This window comes from Erpetoichthys calabaricus, chromosome 9, assembly GCF_900747795.2.
Source record: "Erpetoichthys calabaricus chromosome 9, fErpCal1.3, whole genome shotgun sequence".
Classification (NCBI taxonomy): Eukaryota; Metazoa; Chordata; class Cladistia; order Polypteriformes; family Polypteridae; genus Erpetoichthys; species Erpetoichthys calabaricus.
This window is the reverse complement of record NC_041402.2, coordinates 30,137,210-30,157,499: the sequence shown is the minus strand read 5'-3', so window position 1 is coordinate 30,157,499 and position 20,290 is coordinate 30,137,210. Positions and strand designations below refer to the sequence as shown.

General features: G+C 34.9%; 3 protein-coding genes across 5 annotated transcripts in view; 2 read left to right on the top strand and 1 right to left on the bottom strand.

Moving 5' to 3' along the window:
* The window catches only part of mrrf (mitochondrial ribosome recycling factor), a 130,773-nt gene extending 119,438 nt beyond the window's left edge, over positions 1-11,335 (bottom strand). Inside the window, exon 1 of the mRNA XM_028809228.2 lies at positions 11,218-11,335. The gene's annotated coding sequence lies outside the window, so the exon portion shown is untranslated. The remainder of the gene's footprint in view (positions 1-11,217) is intronic.
* On the top strand, positions 6,052-16,651 carry LOC114657199 (tigger transposable element-derived protein 6-like). The gene is given in 5 exon segments (XM_051931753.1): positions 6,052-6,145; positions 6,148-6,989; positions 6,992-7,416; positions 15,266-15,359; positions 16,637-16,651. Coding segments are annotated over 5 exon segments (1,470 nt in total).
* rbm18 (RNA binding motif protein 18) overlaps positions 11,371-20,290 on the top strand; it is a 56,167-nt gene continuing 47,247 nt past the window's right edge. The window contains exons 1-3 of one of the 3 annotated variants that reach the window (XM_028809230.2): positions 11,371-11,560; positions 15,266-15,302; positions 19,445-19,563. In XM_028809230.2, the coding sequence (XP_028665063.1) occupies positions 19,451-19,563 (113 nt within the window). In that variant the 5' untranslated portion in view covers positions 11,371-11,560; positions 15,266-15,302; positions 19,445-19,450. Of the gene's footprint in view, positions 11,561-15,265; positions 15,360-19,444; positions 19,564-20,290 lie in introns of all 3 variants that reach the window. The other 2 variants (XM_028809229.2, XM_028809231.2) reach the window with 2 other exon arrangements.

Here is a 20,290-nt window from a genome sequence, read left to right as displayed (position 1 = left end):
CGGCTAACATCCGCCATGTGCCGTCTTTCAGTTGCGAGAAGCAGATCATAGAATGGTTGAAACTGTTGCCCCTAACGTTGCGCTACAGCGTGTGGTTCGTTTATACCTCGTGTCTTCTCATTAAACTTTTATCTCGCGAATATGTTATTGCAATCCGCAGCGGGAGCGTTTCTATAAACTTAATTTAAACTTACGTTTTACACCGTGCTTTGTTTCCCTTATAAACATGCTTGTATGCTTCACTCGCTGGCTTCTTATTGTTTCGCTCCCTTCTCAATTGTTTAATGAATTTTTTGTTCTTCGCTGTTTGCGGCTCTTCCTTCATTTCTCCCTACTGAGTTCTTTTATCTCGCGAATATGTTATTGCAATCTGCAACGGGAGCGTTTCAATAAACTTAATTTAAACTTACGTTTTACACCGTGCTTTGTTTCCCTTATGAAGATGCTTGTATGCTTCACTCGCTCTCTTCTCAATTGTTTAATTAATTTTTTGTTCTTCGCTGTTTGCGGCTCTTCCTTCATTTCTCCTTACTCAGTTCACAGTCTTTTCACGTGATTACGTGGGAGGCGTGATGACGTGACACTCAACTCCGCCTCCCACGGCCATCAAGCTGCCGTCCATTACAGTATATTGTCAAAAATGAGGTTCCAGTTATGACCATTACGCGTTGAATTTCGAAATGAAACCTGCCTAACTTTTGTAAGTAAGCTGTAAGGAATCAGCCTGACAAATTTTAGCCTTCCACCTACACCGGAAGTTGGACAATTAGTGATGAGTGAGTCAGTCAGTCAGTGAGGGCTTTGCCTTTTATTAATTAGTATAGATTACGAGAATAAAGTCAACATGTCACTTTAATCTCGACATAAACAGTCAGAATAAAGTAGAAATGTCGAGAATAAATTCAACATGTCATCACACTATTACACAGTACGCAGGTACATTACACAGTATTGAAAAAAAATAAAACAAGTACAACTTGGCTCGCAGTATTACCCAGTAGTATAGAAAGAGTATTCACACATTTGAACATAATGGTCTACATCCAACCTTTTAAAACCAAAGTATCTCCAGATACCAGACATGGCTCCTTTATTTGGCAAACGTTCTTCCGTGTCATCATGTTCAACTTTATCGTCTGCTACAGCTTCAGTTTTTGAATGTCTGTCCATTTTCACCGTTCAATACCTTCACTAACGCATGTACTCCATTGCATGCATGTTTAGTGGTGCAAGAGTGAAAAAGGTCCCCCCTTAAACAGTTTCCCGCTGCACCATGTCCTGAATGTTGTTTAGGCTATTTAAACCGGTGTTGCGGTATAAGAAAAATCCATATCATAACAAAAATATAAAATGTTTTTTGGTATGACATGGTATACCACCCACCACTATTCTGATTTTTTTACAAATTTTTATTCTTCCTTGCTTCAGATTATTGTAAAGACAATATCTGCCAGAAAGTACTGATTTTTGTTACCTGTAATTGTAATTATGTAATTTATTTTCAATGATTGTTAAACTTTACATGTTTACATATTGAAAATTTACATCAGTAGCTTAAACATCTAAATTTATGTAGCTTCATCTAAAATATATCTTAAAATAACTAGAAAGCAAAAGATAACTAATCCGGAAAATGCTAAATCTGGGAAAAGGTTTTGCTGTGTCTGAGGACCCTGCTTTGAAGAATGGAATGCACATGTTGGGCAAATGAGTTTGACAAAGACTGCTCTCATTTTCAGACATTAAGCCTCCCTGTTTTCAGTGCTTAATGAAGAAAGCATGCATCTGATGATTTTGTTGTTCTCTCTCTATTGTTACCTCAAGGGGAACACTCAATGATCTTACTGTCTTCTTGTTCTTGAGGTGGGTTTTACATTTGACATGGTCATGGCAAGTATTTTTTAGTGTCCAGTTTGTGGTACGTTGAATCTGTGGTCAGATTTATAAAAGTAACCAGGACATCGTTGGTGCCCTACATTTTGCAGTTAAGCTTGTGTTTCTTAGTTTTGTGAACACGGTTGGGTTATCTGATGCTAGGTGCTTCAACATTTTCACCTGTCTCATGAAACTACCTAACTCACGTGCCTTTGCTAACAAGAAAACATAAATAAGCAAGCACGCATACAGACAGAGGCATGACATAATTTACGTAAAAAAAAAACTCCAGCAACTGCAAAGCTACTTTTATGCAAATATCCTACTTCCCAGCAGACCACACAGGCAACATCATTGCACAAGGTCTGAAAGATGTGCTGGCATCAGGGTTCATGCGAGGAAACAGCATGGTTTGCATGACAACAGACAACGAGGCTAATGTTGTCAGTGCACTATGGATTTACAACTGGAAGAGGTTTACTTGTTTCGGACATAGGATTCATATTGCCACTGGTGACTAATTTAGGTTACTCTATGAAATGCAATTTAAGTGAAATTGATTTAATATGGTGTCCCGTAGGTGTCAGGCAAAAAAAAAAGTTCAGATTTTTTGTTCTGCAAGAAGCATATGCCTATCAGGCGCATTATATTTTGCAAGCCGTCTTAGCTGGGGGTATTCGATTCCAAAGCACATTTTTTCTTTCATTATTTAAAACACACACATAAATACCCAGAAAACTCCACACTGCCTTTGAAAAAACAGATCAACAGCTACATGATGATACTTGAGGTGATCAGTGATGTAAATCCACTTGAGTAAACACAAGAAGTACTTTTCCCCAAATTAGGGAAACTTGCAAAAAGGTGCCTGTACATCCCTGCCATAAGCAGCCCTTCTGAAAGGGCTTTTGGCACAGGAGAAAATGTTGTTAAATGTAACTGTAGCTCCGAAGCCAGATGCTGTGGACAAACTGGTGTTTCTGTCACATAACCTGAAGTTTCCTCAGTAGAATTTTACAATTGTTTTCATTTTTTTCTGATATCTTTGTACAATTTTGAAAAGAACTTGAAGATAGTAATTTGTTGAAAAATGTTATAGGTTTGGGTTTTTTTAATCTTTGTGCAATAATGGATTAATATCTTATAGCAAAAGTTAGACCCCTTATAACAGTGCAAGATGCTGAGAAATTAACCCATGCTTTTGTTTTCAGTCGACTAGATTACTGTAACGCTCTCCTCTCAGGACTACCCAAGACATCAATCGATTGCAACTAGTGCAGAATGCAGCTGCTAGAATCTTAACTAGGAAAAGAAAATCCGAGCACATCTCTCCAGTTTTGATGTCACTACAGTGGAACCTTGGGTCACAACCGTAATTCGTTCCAAAACTCTGGTCGCAACCCGTTTTGGTCGTGACCCGAAGTAATTTCCCCCATAGGATTGAATGTAAATACAATTAATCCATTCCGGACCATATGAGCTGTATGTAAATATTTTTTTTTTTTTTTTTTAAAGATTTTTAAGCACAAAAATAGTTAATTATACCATAGAATGCACAGTGTAATAGTAAACTCTCTCTCACGCACTTGCTCGCTCGCGGTCTCGCTGCACAGGGAGAGACTGAACATGTGCGTAAATCATCGGCACGTACGAACCAGAAGGGAAATTGGCTTGATCATCACCCGAGTGTGTGGTCGTGAATAGATGCAAAAGTTTGGCAAACTTTTTGGTCGTAACCCGATTTGTATGTGGTCCAAGATATTTGTTTTTGACCCGAGGTTCCACTGTACATTGGTTACCTGCGTCATTTAGAATTGACTTTCAAATCCTGCTTATAGTTTACAAAGCCTTAAATAATCTCGCTCCATCTTATATTTCGGAATGTCTTACACTTCACACTCCAAATCGTAACCTTAGATCTTCAAATGAGTGTCTGCTTAGAATTCCAAGAGCTAAACTTAAAAGAAGTGGTGAGGAGGCCTTCTGCTGTTATGCACCTAAAATCTGGAATAGCTTGCCAATAGGAATTTGCCAGGCTAATACAGTGGAGCACTTTCAAAAACTGCTGAAAACAAATTACTTTAACATGGCTTTCTCATAGCTTCATCTTAGTTTAATTCTGATACTCTGTATGTTCAATTAATTATTATTATTCATGGTATTCATATTCAAAATCCATACTAACCCCTACTTTCTCTTCTGTTCTTTTTCCGGTTTTCTGATCAAAGCACCATGATGTCCCTACATTGATGGATTAAAGGCCAGAAGTCCACATGACCGTCATCATCAAGTTCTTCCATGAGAACTCTGAATACAATGAGGACTGTTCATTTATGTTTGGTAGAATGCCTAGAGGTGGGTGAGTGGTCTCGAAGCCTGGAACCCCTGCAGATTTTATTTTTTTCTCCAGCAGTCTGTGGAGTTTTTTTGTTTTTTCTGTCCTCCCTGGCCATCGGACCTTACTTTTATTCTATGTTAATTATTGTTCCCTTATTTTAGTTCTTATTTATTTTGTCTTTTTTCTCTTTCTTCATCATGTAAAGCACTTTGAGCTGCATTATTTGCATGAAAATGTGCTATATAAATAAATAACAACATTTACAACAACAACATTTATTTATATAGCACATTTTCATACAAAAAGTAGCTCAAAGTGCTTTACATAATGAAGAAAAAAAGAATAAAAGACAAAAAAGAAATTAAAATAAGACAACCTTAGTTAACATAATAAGGAGTAAGGTCCGATGGCCAGGGTGGACAGAAAAAAACAAAAAAAAAACTCCAGAAAGCTGGAGAAAAAAAATAAAATCTGTAGGGGTTCCAGGCCACGAGACCGCCCAGTCCCCTTTGGGCATTCTACCTAACATAAATGAAATAGTCCTCTTTGTAGTTAGGGTTCTCACGGAGTCACTTGATGCTGATGGTTATACAGACTTCTGGCTTTTAATCCATCCATCATTGTTGGAACATCATGGTGCTTTGGGTAGATGGTGGTGGCACAAGCCACCACCAATAGGACACCGGAAAAGGAAACAGAAGAGAGAGTAGGGGTTAGTACAAATTTTGAATGAATAGTTATTATAATGAATTGGATATACAGAGTGTCAGGATTAAATTACAGTGAAGTTATGAGAAGGCCATGTTAAAGTAATGTGTTTTCAGTAGTTTTTTAAAGTGCTCCACTGTATTAGCCTGGCGAATTCCTACTGGCAGGCTATTCCAGATTTTAGGTGCATAACAGCAGAAGGCCGCCTCACCACTTCTTTTAAGTTTTGCTCTTGGAATTCTAAGGAGACACTCAGTTGAGGATCTGAGGTTGCGATTTGGAATATAAGGTGTCAGACATTCCGATATATAAGACGGGGCGAGATTATTTAAAGCTTTATAAACCATAAGCAGAATTTTAAAGTCAATTCTGAATGACACAGGTAACCAGTGTAGTGACATCAAAACTGGAGAAATGTGTTCGGATTTTCTTTTCCTGGTAATGATGTTGTTGTTTGCATTAAGGGTCGGTTTAAAATGCTCTCATTATAATCTTAGTCATGACACTACTAGTTAAACAATTACACTCACATCTACTTAGTAAATTACTGCACTCTCAGAAGCATTCACCATTTTTTCTGAACTCCATAATAAAATAAAAGTTGCAATAATCAAATCCTATGTTTGATTTTTTTTGTAATAATAAGCAAAATTGTGTACTGAAATTCTCTTCCACTGAACACAATGCACTTTAACACATAACCACCATATCATTATCACAGGAATATTTTCATATGTAGTTTTTACCATGTACAGGTCAAATCTCTTTATAATGAATATCGAAGTAACGAAATTTCCAGAATAACGTATATTTTTATTTGTTCCTGATAAATGTTCATACAAAATGTACTAAACTATATTTCATTGTAACGAAAGACTGATCTCGGTATAACAAAATATTTTGTTCCGAAATTTGTGAATGAGATGACAACTTGATACAATATTTCTGTGAACTCATTTTGTTCTTGACACGAGGCGGTAGTAGATGTGTTTGCAGGCGACAGTCATACAAAGTTCTTATACCTACCTATCCATCCAAGGTGTTTCCCACGATTCTCAAACTTATTTTGTTAAAACATTTTTTTATTTTTAAAACATTTTTTATTGTGTTCTAATAAACTTACGATCAAAATGGCCAAAAAACGACATCAATTCACACTGAAAGAAAAATTAAGCATATTGAAGGAAATAGACTCTGGGAAGAAAAAGAATGACGTTGCCAAAAACACGGCATAGCACCTTCAACGATATCAACGTTTTTAAAAGATCAGAAGAAAATAGAAGAGCAAATTAAAGAACGTGCAATGGGACCAGATAGGAAGAAAATTCGAAGCGCTTTAAATGATAATGTGGATAAGGCAACTTTCGCATGGCTCCAAGATGTACGGTCACGAAATGTCTCCTTAAATGGACAGATGATTCATGAAAAAGCCTTGGAATTTGCTAAGATGTTAAAAGCTGAGTCATTCCAGGCAAGTGTCGGATGGCTCAATGGGTTTCGAGAACGCTACGGGATAACATCGAGGGCAATTTGTGGAGAAGCAAACAGTATCCCACAAGAACATGTTGCAGAATGGCGTGCAGGAGACATAAAAAGAATTGTGGCGGAGTACAGCAGGAATGACATTTTTAATGCAGATGAAACAGGGGTATTTTACCAGTTACTTCCTCATCGGACTTTGACATTTAAAGGAGATCCGTGTAAAGGGGGAAAGAAATCAAAAGTCAGATTACCCGCGTTGTTCTGTTGCAATGCTTCAGGCATGGAAAAGTTGAAGCCGTTAATCATAGGGAAATATGCAAATCCGCGTTGTTTCAGAAACGTGCATTCACTTCCCTGTGATTATCGGTCAAACCAACGTGCCTGGATGACACAGCAATTATTCAACAAATGGTTAATAAATCTGGACAGAAAAATGGAAAAACTGGAGCACATGAGAGTTGAATTCTTTCCCCCAAACTGTACAGCAGTGCTGCAGCCATTAGATTTGGGAATTATACGTGCCGTAAAGGTACACTACAGGAGTCATCTCATAAAAAAAATATTTCTGAATTTAGTTTCAGACGAGGCAAAAAAAAAAAAATCGGTGTTAGAGAGGCCTGCGACATGATTTGCACTGCATGGTGGTCAGTGAAAGAGTCCACCATTTTCAAATGCTGGAACAAGGCATCACTGATTGAAGGCACTGATGTAGAAATTGCCGAAGTTGACGAAATGGCAGAAATGGACATAGAAAATGTAGGCAGAGATATGCGAGGCTCAGTGGTTCCTGACACAGCAGGTGTTGGGTATGAAGATTACATCAAAGTAGATGACTATGTAATGGTTGCAAGCGAGCTGACAGAAAGAGACATTATTGAAAATATGCAGCCACATGCTGAAAATAATGAAATCTTAAATGTGGAGAGTGAAGATGAGAATAAGGAGGAAGTTTTGCCGCCGGACACAAAGGTTTCCTTTGAAAATGCCATTAATGGCTTGAAGAACATTCAGGTGTATCTTTCCTGCTGTGAGGATATTCCCGAACATGTTTTTAAAAACACCTGTGACATTGAAAATACAATACTCAAAGCCGCCAATAAAAATTCGTTGCAGACCAAAATTACTAATTTTTTTAGAAAAAAATAAATGTAATTGTGATGTATACTGTAATCTTTTTCTTCATATTTTACTGTATTTTAATTTAAATTTTTTTATATTGTTATCTTGTATTTATTTTTAAATAAAATATTTTTCACAGTTTAACAATCGGTGTTTCACTGGTGCATATGCACACACACACACTTATACCTACAACCAATCACATGATGATCACGCATCAAGTCACGCAGTAAGCTCCGCAATTTTTGTGCGCCAATCCTATGGGAGGTTATTTTGATACTTGTAGGTATATGGTAATTAAATTTTTTTTTCCTATATCATCTTCAATATTCGATATAACGAATTTTCAGTATAACAAAATATTTTCTTTGGTCCCACGAACTTCACTATATTGAGATTTGACCTGTATTATTGTTCCTTCCAAAGTAATTAAGCCATTTGTAGTCACTCATGAGTGCAGTACCAAATTTTACTATAAACAACCAATACTGTAAAAGATGCTAATACAACTACATTTTCAGAATTTTGGTATTGACATGGTACCAAAGTATTGGTTCTTGTGATATTATTCTTAGTAAGTAGCCCATTTATTTTATTCAAATAGCAAACCAAAAAATGCAGAGGTACACAGTTGTTCTGAAGTTATCCACTGGTATGGCAGCAGCAGGTGATGTTTCAGCATTTTTTTTCTCATTCAAAAAAACACATTTCAATTTAAAAAACTGCAATATTTTTCAACTCTATGAATCACTTTACTACCAATAGTTCCCTATAAAATAAGTTACTTTTTTCAATTTAAACAGTGCATTTTTTATTTAGACACACAGTGCAAATTTATATTTAAACACTTTTCATGGAAAACAGAAGCCTATAAATAAATAAATAAAAGGCTACAAGTTATAACTCCTTAATAAAATGAATCACATGTGGAAGGTGAGGATGATTGTACAGACTTCAATTGAGAAAAAAAGCATTGGTTTGATTGTGTCTTATGTACCCCGTACAAATACTTTGCAAACAGCATCTTTATAAAGTTTTCTCCCTTTCCATCATTTTTGATTAAAACATAAATTGCATAATACTTAGCAGTATGTACTGAACTATACAAATAAATTATGCATAAATGTTGGTGTTTGACGTCATGGTGTGGTTGTTACATGGAAAACATGGAGGTGTCTACAACTAATTGCTGTTATTTTTTATTAAAAACAAACAACTCAGTGAATCAACAGATTATATTACAAAATGAGTTCAAACTCCAGATGTCATGCTTGGCTTAACAATAACTTTCATCTTCACTATCAAATCTTTTTTATTAAACTTATTTAAATTACCATCATGGCAGTTAGTCCAATATATATTTTATACCTTGCAAATTTTGAAATTATCATTTTAATTGCCATTGTTTGATTTTATGTTCTGCAAGAGGCTGTAACTACTATGATTCGTTGTTAAAATTTTGCAGATTTTATGCAAATAAGAAGCATTTCACTGCACAGAGCTGATCAACCTCCTAGTCAAATTAATATAAAAATTGTCTTGCAACAAAAGTACATCTGCAATTTTATAACCTGACCAACATTAATGAACAAATTGACAAGGCTAAAGTGTGCAGAACTCTGCCAAAAAAACTGAAATCAAAAAGCTTTGTTCTCCAGGATCAATATACTTAAAAAAAAAAAAAAAAAAAAAAAAAAAAAAAACTTACAAGAGATTTTGTAAAATGTTCTCATAAACTTCTTATAACCACACTAACATTAAAATTTTAACTGAACCTAAAGAAAACATTCTATTGTACTCCTTGTTCTGTATAGTTTTCAGAACAATACTGGAAAAAAATTCACAGTCTACACTTCAGACCACTTCAAAAACCAATTATGCGTACAGTATTTTGCCATAGTGCATTTTAAAGAATCGTGCCAAACTTAAAGAACATTTTTATACTTATATGGACAAAGGGCCTCTAAAAAACTGTTAGTATCTTAAGTCGCACTTATCCTCTAGAACTGAATATATTGAAGCCATTATTTTAGAACAACAGGCAAAGCATGTATAGTCATTTTTTTCTGCACTTGCTAAAATACAACAGCAATACATCACTTGCCAGGCATTTTTCCTAAATAGTAGTGGTAAAAGGCCTCAGTTAAGACTGAGAGTACTATCATAAAAATGATAAAGCCAAGATAGTCTGGGGTTAGACAGTTCTGATTAGATCCTCTTCAAAATCATACCACTGCACAAGTGCAATCACTCTAGCATTCAAATTTCAAACTATCACAATAAAGTGAAAACTTTAAAATTGACCATGTATAAGACATTTTAACTAAAGGCAAAATAAATTATTCAACAACCATTCTTCAAGGAATGAAATTCTTTACATTTTCAGATGCTAAGTCAATAAAAACAATAATTTTTGGCAAGACCATTTCTCTAATAACACATTATAAAAGAGGGATGCTGTTTAGTATCTTCCAGGAACAAAATATCTCTTTTAATGTTTGTGAGATTTATGGCAACTAAGCATACAATTTCATTTTTTCTTTTTCCATAGAAAATACCAGACTGACAGTATTCCCTATTATAAAACTAAGGCCTTATCTAATGAAACAATTCTGACTGCAGTACTGTACTTACTAGTCCTAGAAGCACTTACAGCCAGACAATGGAATGTATCTATCTTATCCTCTATAAAGAAATGATTTGTTTTACTCTGTAAAGCTTAATGTTACATTTGTCTTCCACATTGGAAAATTTTAAAGCCCGTACTGGCATACATTGTTTTATATATGACTGATCATAATGCACTTTACAAAGCAACACTGACAATAAAACATCAGAATGAAACATGAGTAAAATAAAATTAACAACCATGATACAAACATAAAAGCTACATTACTGAAAGACAGCAGGAAGAGCTTTGAAAAATACGGACATCAAGCATACTGAAAAATCATAATGAAATCAGCTAACACAAAGTTGTAAATCACTGCCCATTCCATGCCAGAGAATTACAGTTGTGCCAAAACACTTCTGGGAAGGTGGCATATGCTAGGTATGAAATATGCTCGAATAAAAACGCCCAGCTCTCTCTTTTTTACTTTGCTGTACACAAGATACTTCCGACAAACTGAAAACACAATTTTTAGGTTATCTACTTAGTTGCATAGTGGCACAGCTGACAGTAGAACAGAATGCATTCAACATCAATTGCTAACGCCAGTGTTGTTTTATAATCAAGGAGGTCTTAGCAATGTTTATGGGTTGATTTCAGTTGTGAAGTAAAGCCCTAGTAGAAGCATTCTTCTGGTTTTCATAGCGATCAATTAGTTCAAGAATGATTATTGAGCACTTCACTGAGAGGCGGTCTCAAGAACAGAACATTCCGAAAGACGTGAAAAAAGTGCTAGGACGTTTGTGTCTGTCACTGCAACATAAAATGAACACCTATTCTACTAATATCAGCTGGACGTTGGCAGGAATGGTAATGTTAAAACAGCCAAATAAAACGAACTGCACGTTGTGGCTTGTTGCACATATTTTTTAAAACGCAAACCACTGCAACGTCTCCGCATGCACATTCGTGGAGAAATACCTTGACCTCTCAAAACTAACACTAACTGGTATAGAACTTTGTCCTTGTCGCCGGTGCAGATTCTCAGAGAGGTCCGTAGTGTTTAAACAGCCCATCCTTTTACCTTGAGATACACGACTTTGCAGATTGTTAACGAAGCACTTTGAACCACTTCAAGGCGAGCTTCCAAAGCACGAGACTGTCAGTCAAGCAGGTTGAACGTCATAGAGGCCGCCGGAAGTAGCCCGTGCCTTCACCCGCCCGCCCTCGCGCTAGCGCGTAATCTTGCGTCAAAGCACACTGGGTTTTTTTGTTTTGGTTTGTAGTGTATGATAGTCATGGGATGCTGCTCAGAAAAAGCGACGTTTTCAAGAAAATGACAGCAAATAGCCTTGAGAGAATTGTTTAATATTGTTTGTGCACATCGTGGGAATTTCTAAGGCGAGTTTAATACTTCCAGGCTGACGGTAGGTTGAACAGGAAAACCGACGTGTTTAATACACCGTCATCGGAACGGCGTAGTCCAATTCAGGCGCATTTAGTAATCTAATTTTATAACGTGAAAGTTGACAAGTGGAATACCACTTGCTCTCCAAATAACTGTAAGCGTTTTGCATCACAATGTATTTTTGTTACACACGTTCGGAGATATAAAATCATCTCTGCTAAGCGGCACCCATTCATGTAGTCCAAATGAGGTGTCAAAATGAGCATGAACTCATAATTTCAAGTGTCAAAGAATATGTCCATTAATATACAACACAGTATAACACAGCTAATGCGTTAATTTAAAGATATTAAAATTATCTTAGTTATGTGTATCTTTAAGGCTATAAGTACCATATACAGTTACATTACTATTCCTTTTAAGTTAAACCTACAATTACCTAAAATACTACATAAATCGTATTTTTTGATAGGGGAGCAGTGGTTAATATGATTTTTTTTGTGTTCCCAATTTGATTTATTTTTTCCCCGTCTGCAACCTGTTAGTTATTTTATAGCGGCACCAAGAAGATTCAGAAGAGTTTATTTGTATTTGCTTTTGTAATTTTAGTTTATTAGATGATTGGAAAAATACATCATGAAGAATGAAACATCGGCTAACTTTTTATATAAAAACAATTTAAAAATAAATTCACAGAACAAATCTTACTGTGAACTTAAGTTTATTTAATAATTGCTTCGCTTTCGTATATAATCAATTTCTGGAGCTCACTTTTCCAAATATAGGATTAGGACTACTAAATCCCATGCCAGAACCCATTTTCATTTTTACTAGGTGAAGTTACTGTTGGTAATTAACCTAACGTACAGTTTTGGGAGATGCAGTGAAACCCACACAGCTATGGATAAAATATACAGAGTTCACACTGGACTAGGCCAGGGCTATACAGCTGTGAGACAAACCACTATATTATTACAAGCTATCCATCCATTCGTGTTCAAATGTGCTTTATCAATTTCAGGACTGGATTGACAATCACAATATAATAATTAACAAATATAATACACATACAAAATGACCAAATGCTGTCATATTTAGTTAAGTTATACTCTTAAATAATTGAAAAGTAAGCCATCAGGTATAGTTTTATTAATGAGAGGTTAAAAGAACACATCTTTAATGTTAGTCCAGGGTTAGAATTTAACATAATTTTGGTGACTTAAGTGACACATCAGGTGAATAATTTATTTGTCTTTTATGTAAAACACCTTAGTCAAAGAAAAGAAACACAACACATACATTTTTTTGTAATTAGCACCAAACATAATGTTGCAGAGTTTAGAATTAATAAAGTAGTTCTTCAAAATAATCTGGACCTGTTTCTTTAATTGCATTAATATCTTTAAGGCTGTGCAGGCATACTTAGGACACACTATTTTAACATTTACTGCTTCATGCTTTTTTTCAACAATTACAGTATGACTAGTCAGAAATTTTATTCTAAATATCTGTATTTAAATTACTTTTTAGCTTAAGAAAACTGAGGGACATTTCCTATAAATTTTTATGGAGCTTTCATTCACAGGTGCCTGCAATTAAATTTTGATATTCATCTATCTGAAATATCTTCAACTAGCTGGCCTACCTGTCTAGAATGGGTTGAAATCTAAGTAATCAATGTAGACCTCCGCATATTAAGCATTAATGTTCGCCCTACCCCCTCTATCAGAATGTATTCTGTAATACATCTAGTAGTAAAATGCATTTTTCATTCCAACAGGTGGCACTTCACAAACATTTGTAGTAGTAAAATGCATTGTATTTACATTTACTTATTTGGCTGATGCCTTTAACCAAGGTGACTTACAACATTTATGATACAATTGATTGCACTTTTAATTCCAACAGATGGTGCATCACAAATATTTGTAGTTATAAAATGCATTGCATTCTTCATTCCATCTGATGGCACATATAAACATTACCACTGTTTTTAAAAATCCCAAACCAAATGGCATATAACAGACATAACCCTGGATGCACACACAGACACTTATCCTTTTATTAAGGTGGATGTGTTTGAATTAAACATATTGACACATAATTCAATATTGAAAAATCATATTTTTTTAATAGAATATTTACAGAATGCTCTATTGAAGTCAATGAGAAAATCTCATTAATTTCCAGTAGTCAAAATGAAATGGAAAATAACTCTTTTAGAATTAACTGATAAAATATAACTGAAGTTGTCTTAAATGGTGACAAGCAGAAGACATCAAATATTTAAATCACTTGTCATGCATTTTGACTAGTCAAAATAAAATTACAAACATTTCAGATTTAAAACTCTGTAGATATCAAATGGAGACATAGGGAATTGCATTTTAGATCTCTTTAATTTGCATTGTGACTAGTCAATTTTAATTCATAGATATCTAGTATTTTCTTCTATAATTAGTCAATATATATTGATGGAATAATAAATTATTTCTAGTCAAAACAATATTTTAGATATAGAGCTTGTACTTTTGACTATAGTTAATACTAGTGAAATGCAGGCACTAAATGTGTAAATGCCTTATTATACAAGAGTCTTCAACCTCATTCATACAGTATGTAAGGTAGTAACATGCGACAATAAAGTACTTGAGAAAGCTGTTTAGTTCACTGTATACAAGTGAACCCGCAGATACTCAGAGAGCACTGCTTCAGTTTCAGTTCAATTGGATAGGTTAGATGTATAAACTTAAAGAAAGCGCAATAAAATTAGTGGGACTAGGAGTCTTAAAAAACATGGTAATCTGTCATAGACATTCTAGAGGTGTAACATGAAAAATCATTCTCACAGAATTTCCCAAACCTAGATTACACTGTTCCCGCCACTGCACAGGCTTCTTTAAAGAAAAAGCTGCAAGAATGCCTAGTTAAAATGAAAGCATCTGTAGAAAATGAAAAGGGAGGAGAGTTCAGGATTTACAATAAATGTGCTGACACATCAAGGAAATACAGAACCTGTAGTTGCAACAGCTGAGATGTTAAAAGCACTTGCCACAAAAGAGTATTAAGAGCAATAGTATCAACCTACGGAGCCACATCACATCAGTCTGAAGTCTTAACCTCTATCCTGAATGATTTTGTAGCTTCACATTTTCACTGGCATTGATTTTTTGTAGCATAATCCACCACCATAAGGAGATTTACAAAAAGATAATATGCTGTTATTAGCGTTGGGCTTCTACCAAATCTGGTGTCAAAAGTAATTACACTACAGTGATCTAAACTATTAGTCTGGCACACAGCCTTATACTAACATACTACCTCCCATTTTTGTGCCCTGTCTATCCGTGCATCCATGCATTTCTTGAACCCTCTTTTCTTATTGCATGCTCACAAGGAGATGGGACTATCCTGGTAGCAACAGATGCAAGGCAGAAATAAACAGTGTATGTTATGTTTGTGTATTGTAGGACCCATTCAAGTTGAAGCTCTCTCTTTTTGACACAGGGTCAATTTAGTGTTACCAGTCAACCAAACAATATGTTTTTGTACAGAAGTATGAAACTGGACTCATTATGGGGAGAGAATTCTGACTCTAAAGAAATGGTGCTCTAGGTAAAATACAAAAGAAAGGTTCAGGTGCTATCCAGAAGAAATTGTACCTATACTTGCATAGTAACAATCAATTCATTCATTTTTGAAACCTTTTGTTTTTTTATTGCAGGTTGGCAGACATCCTGAGCCAGTTTCAACAGTATCAGGTGCAACAAGAAGTGGACAGTGACTGGGCCAGGAATGAAATACAGATTCCTGGAAGTGTGAGGCAACAATGCTTACTGCAATTTTAAAGGAATATAATACATATAAAGGAAAATATGTTACTTACCCTATGTACTTTGTAGTGGTGGCCGAGAAAAAATATTAATCTCATGTTTTCTTGGAGAAAGTACATAAGAGAGATTCTCATAAATGGGACTGATTGGTGACCAATGCTGTACAGGCAAAGTACATGGGATAAGTAACATATTAAAAAAATAATTTTTGGGTGGAGTATTCCTTTAAATGTTTCTTATTTGTATACTATACCACTGGTGATAAAAAAACAAACAAAAGCACTGTACTCATACAGCATAACATAATTTAAAGAGATACATACAGTATATGGCTTCTTTGGAGCACTGCCAGGTGAAGCAATGTAATTATAGTACCTGCACAGTCAATGCATTTTTTTGACACTTTAAAGACTAGTTTTGAGGAATTTTACATCATAGCTAACAAGATTTTATTTAACTGTATTCATGTATGAATTGATTCCCATGTATTTAATTAAACTTAAAATAATGAGTAATACTAAATGTGTTCTTCTATATTGTGAATGAGTTTATTCTTTTTTTTTCTTGCTTTGGGGAGTTATAAAATACACACATTTAGTTAAGGCTCAATGATACAAAAAGGGCAGTAAACTTATTATTTTATCTGTGGGCTTTTCTATTTTTATAACAGCTGAGAAAACTGAGAGAATGTCCTCTCTACATTTGGTGAAGCTTTGCACCTGACATAGGTAGAAGTATTAGTTACTCAGAATATACATTAACATTTGTTACTTTTTATGAAAAAAAGTTTTAATTTGGCTATAACGCACCTAATAAAGTAGCATGATCACAAAGTGATTAGCACTGCTGCCTCACAACTCCAGGTTACTGGATTTGATTTACAGTCACTGTCTGTGTGGAATTTGAAGAATCTTCCTGTTTTTTCAAGTACCCAAGCTTTACTCTCAGATTCCAAATTTAGGTTGGGTTAATTGGTAAATGGAGGATTCAAAATTAGCCCCATATAAGGGAGCGTCCTGAACTGGATTATCTGGGAACAATAATGAATGAATGTATGGATATTTATAAATACAGAAATAACTTTCATTTTTTAGAACAGGTACAATACAGCAATTTTTCTTTCTGAAGGATTTTGCAAGTTCCTTGTGACTTTTTTTAAAATTAAATTATGATTTTTGATTGATTTTTAGAAGATATTTGCTTATTTAGGTATGATATTGGATTTATGAATCTAACTTTTTCCATGATTATTTACTTTTTAGATCAAGTTCAAATAGTTAATGACAGTACAAGGCTTACTAGATTCCTAGTATCGGATAGGAATTAAAATTACAAATAAAAATCCAAGCAATTATAGTCTTATAACATAGTTTATGTGTTCAAATCTAAAGTAAACAATTTTAAAATCTATTTTCATGGAATAGCATTTCGTTTCATGACATACAAAAAAAAGATAGGAACTCACGTACAAGTCAAACACAGATAGATCCCGTAGGACAAGAGCAATTTATAGTTATTATTTGTGCAGTATGAGGGAACTGGAGTCTCTTGATCAAGAAATATGAATATAAGCAAACTCCACACAGTAGGCAGCAAATTACATGTCAATATGATTGTTGGTGATAAAAAAACAGTGATAGTTATTACTAGTATTATTTGAAAGATACAGGCAGGAAAAATATTTATTTGAAAATCAGGTAGGTAAAGTATTTATATGGTGCATTTGATGGTTCTGGCCCAATTAGGGAAACCATGCATCTACTTTCTTAACCTGTTTATCCAGGGCAGGGCAAGGCGCAAATACAGTCTATCTTGGCATTCATTGAGCCCAAGGCAGGAGCAACACCTAAACAGGGTTCCAGTCCTGTGAATTTAGTATTTGGTATAGATAAGTAATAAGCTGGGGAAGGAATATGTCCATATATAATTTCTATTTCCAGGTAAACTAAAACAATACCCGTTTACACTTAATATAAGAACAAATTCAATTCCAGTATATAAAATTACAATATTTTTAAGATAGAAATTAAATGTTTTAAAGCAGGGAGAAGTATGTGGAAATTTAAATAAGTCATTAAGATGGACTGCATATAGTTCTGATTATTTCTGTTCACTTACAGTGAAAGTCACCAGATCTTACATAGTTGTATCTAGTAGTGTGTGGTACACAGTAAAAATTTATGAACCATGAAAATTTTTCATGTATCACTTTTACCATGGTTTAGCCCATCAGGAAGCCACCTTTATTACTTGTCATAAAAAATATACATGTGATGGGGAGTGGGTGTTTTGTTACCTTCTGACACAACGTGGCATGTGGTATTACAACAGTGAAGATGAAAAAAGGCAGTGAAGAATGAACAGCTGGCTTTCTTTGTGAAAACAGAAGGACCAATGGAATGTGGTACTTAGCCATGTGCATTTTATGATTTGATTTGAGTACAGCTATATGGGAATTAGTGCATGTACTAGAATCACATACACACACTTGTATGTATTATATATTGCTACCTTAACATGAAAAGTCTCCTTAAGACCAATCACAGAAAAAATAACATGTATAATCACTAGTATTTTTTCAGTAATTGTAATGAAAAAATTCATATACTAATTTGGTAACTATCGGTTTTCTAAAAACACCATGTGAACTCACCTGAAATTGTATTGCAATGTTTTTGCACACTTGGAGCACAAAGTAGACTGCTAGCATTAATTTGACATGGGAGAAAGAAGAATATGTGAAGTGGCACATAGTGGATGGAGCAAGCTGCATATAAAAAGGAGGAAGCTCATCTGCAGTACTTCCACAGAGCCGAAAATGTATGCAGTTGCGAGAATGAACGCTGTGTTTTCTTTGTGAACATGGAATGACCGATGGAACATGGTACTTAGCCACAAATTAAGTGTACCTTTAAAAAAAAAATGATTTGAGTACAGCTATATCAAAATGCTAGCACACATTTTGAACCATATACACACACTTGCATGTACTTAATCACACACACACTTTTTTTTGCAGATACACAAACAAAAAGGCCAACTGTTTATTCTTGCTTTTGCATACATTGTTAGGTATGCTGTCTGTGCATTGCAATGTTTTCACACCCCTTGGAAAATAAATTGCACAGCCAGTGTGTACTCAGCTCTGTGCACATAGCTGTCAGTGCACTCTGCTTGTTCTGTCAACAATATGCCATCTTGTGTTCTCCTTTCCCCTTGTCTTATTAGTGCTGGTTGTAGCACACTTTGATGCTGGCTGCATACTTTATATTCCAAGTAGTCTGACAAATTGTGGACTTTTTTATTTAAGAGATTTTTACGCTGCTGAAAGGCAAATTACATGCTGAAACATTAGGATTTTTTTAAATTTGTAGTTTACATGATAGTTTAATGGGCGGCACGGTGGCGCAGTGGGTAGCACTGCTGCCTCGCAGTTGGGAGACCTGGGGTCCCGGGTTCGCTTCCCGGGTCCTCCCTGCGTGGAGTTTGCATGTTCTCCCCGTGTCTGCGTGGGTTTCCTCCCACAGTCCAAAGACATGCAGGTTAGGTGGATTGGCAATTCTAAATTGGCCCTAGTGTGTGCTTGGTGTGTGGGTGTGTTTGTGTGTGTGTGTCCTGCGGTGGGTTGGCACCCTGCCCAGGATTGGTTCCTGCCTTGTGCCCTGTGTTGGCTGGGATTGGCTCCAGCAGACCCCCGTGACCCTGTGTTCGGATTCAGCGGGTTGGAAAATGGATGGATGGATGGATGATAGTTTAATACAAATAAATCTTGCTTGCTAGATTTCAGTAATCATTTTAATATAAATTAATTTAGAAGAACTTCATTTTAGACATTTTAGGTCTATACCATGATATATTCAGTCTAAAATTGTGTTCATATCAGTATGTATCATTTTGCTTATATCGCCTACCCCTAGATGAGCAATATCATAAATTCCCTGACCAGATGAATTTTAGAAATGCAACTTATCATCAATGACATTGGTAGAGTTTTGAGCTTGAGTTTTTTGGATTTGTCAGTTACTTCTGGAAATGTAATAATTATATACCATCTATACATTGTGATTTAGTGACCTATGGATTCTGAAACTGAGACCCTTCCACTTGAAAATGCATCTATTATTTCTGAAAGTACATCGCAAGAGGGTCATCGGCTCTGGATTGGTAACATAGACCCTAAAATTACAGAGTGAGTATTTTTAACATTTGTATAATCTGCAGTCGGTTTGTTTAGTTTCATCCTGAGAGAAAGAAATATATATATTTTATTGTTCACATATTACATGTTCACTGTCTAATTTTATTGAAATATATAAATAATTTATATAAGTGGAAGAAAAATAAAGTTTTTAATATATTAAAAACTATTAAATAATATTAGTTTTTGTGAAAAATGCCCTGGGCCAAATATTCACCTTAATTTTTTATTTTTTACTATGCAATCTATGCATATTAAACAGCAGTACTGGAATTTAACTTTATACACATCCCTTGTCAACTGTATGCACGTAATATAGATGTTAAATACTGTACTAATTTGACAAAGAATCTTTTGAAAGGTAGACTCTACCAGGACACCTTGAGGGGGTGGGGGTTTGGGCACTTGAAATTGTGACTAGTCAAGAAATACACTTACAACATTGTTTTTGCAATTATATATGTATGTATTTATTTATTATTTTATATATGTCCTTGTATGTGTCTGAATATATATATATATATATATATATATATATATATATATATATATATATATATATATATATAAAAATTTAATGCATGAGCAAAATACTTCTCCCATGATACATTTTATATTTCAATTTAGGCTTCAAGATTCAATAGTCCCATGAAAGTTTCCTAAAATAAATGTACTGAATGTTTAGTGTTACTTATTAGACTTACATAAATCAAAATAC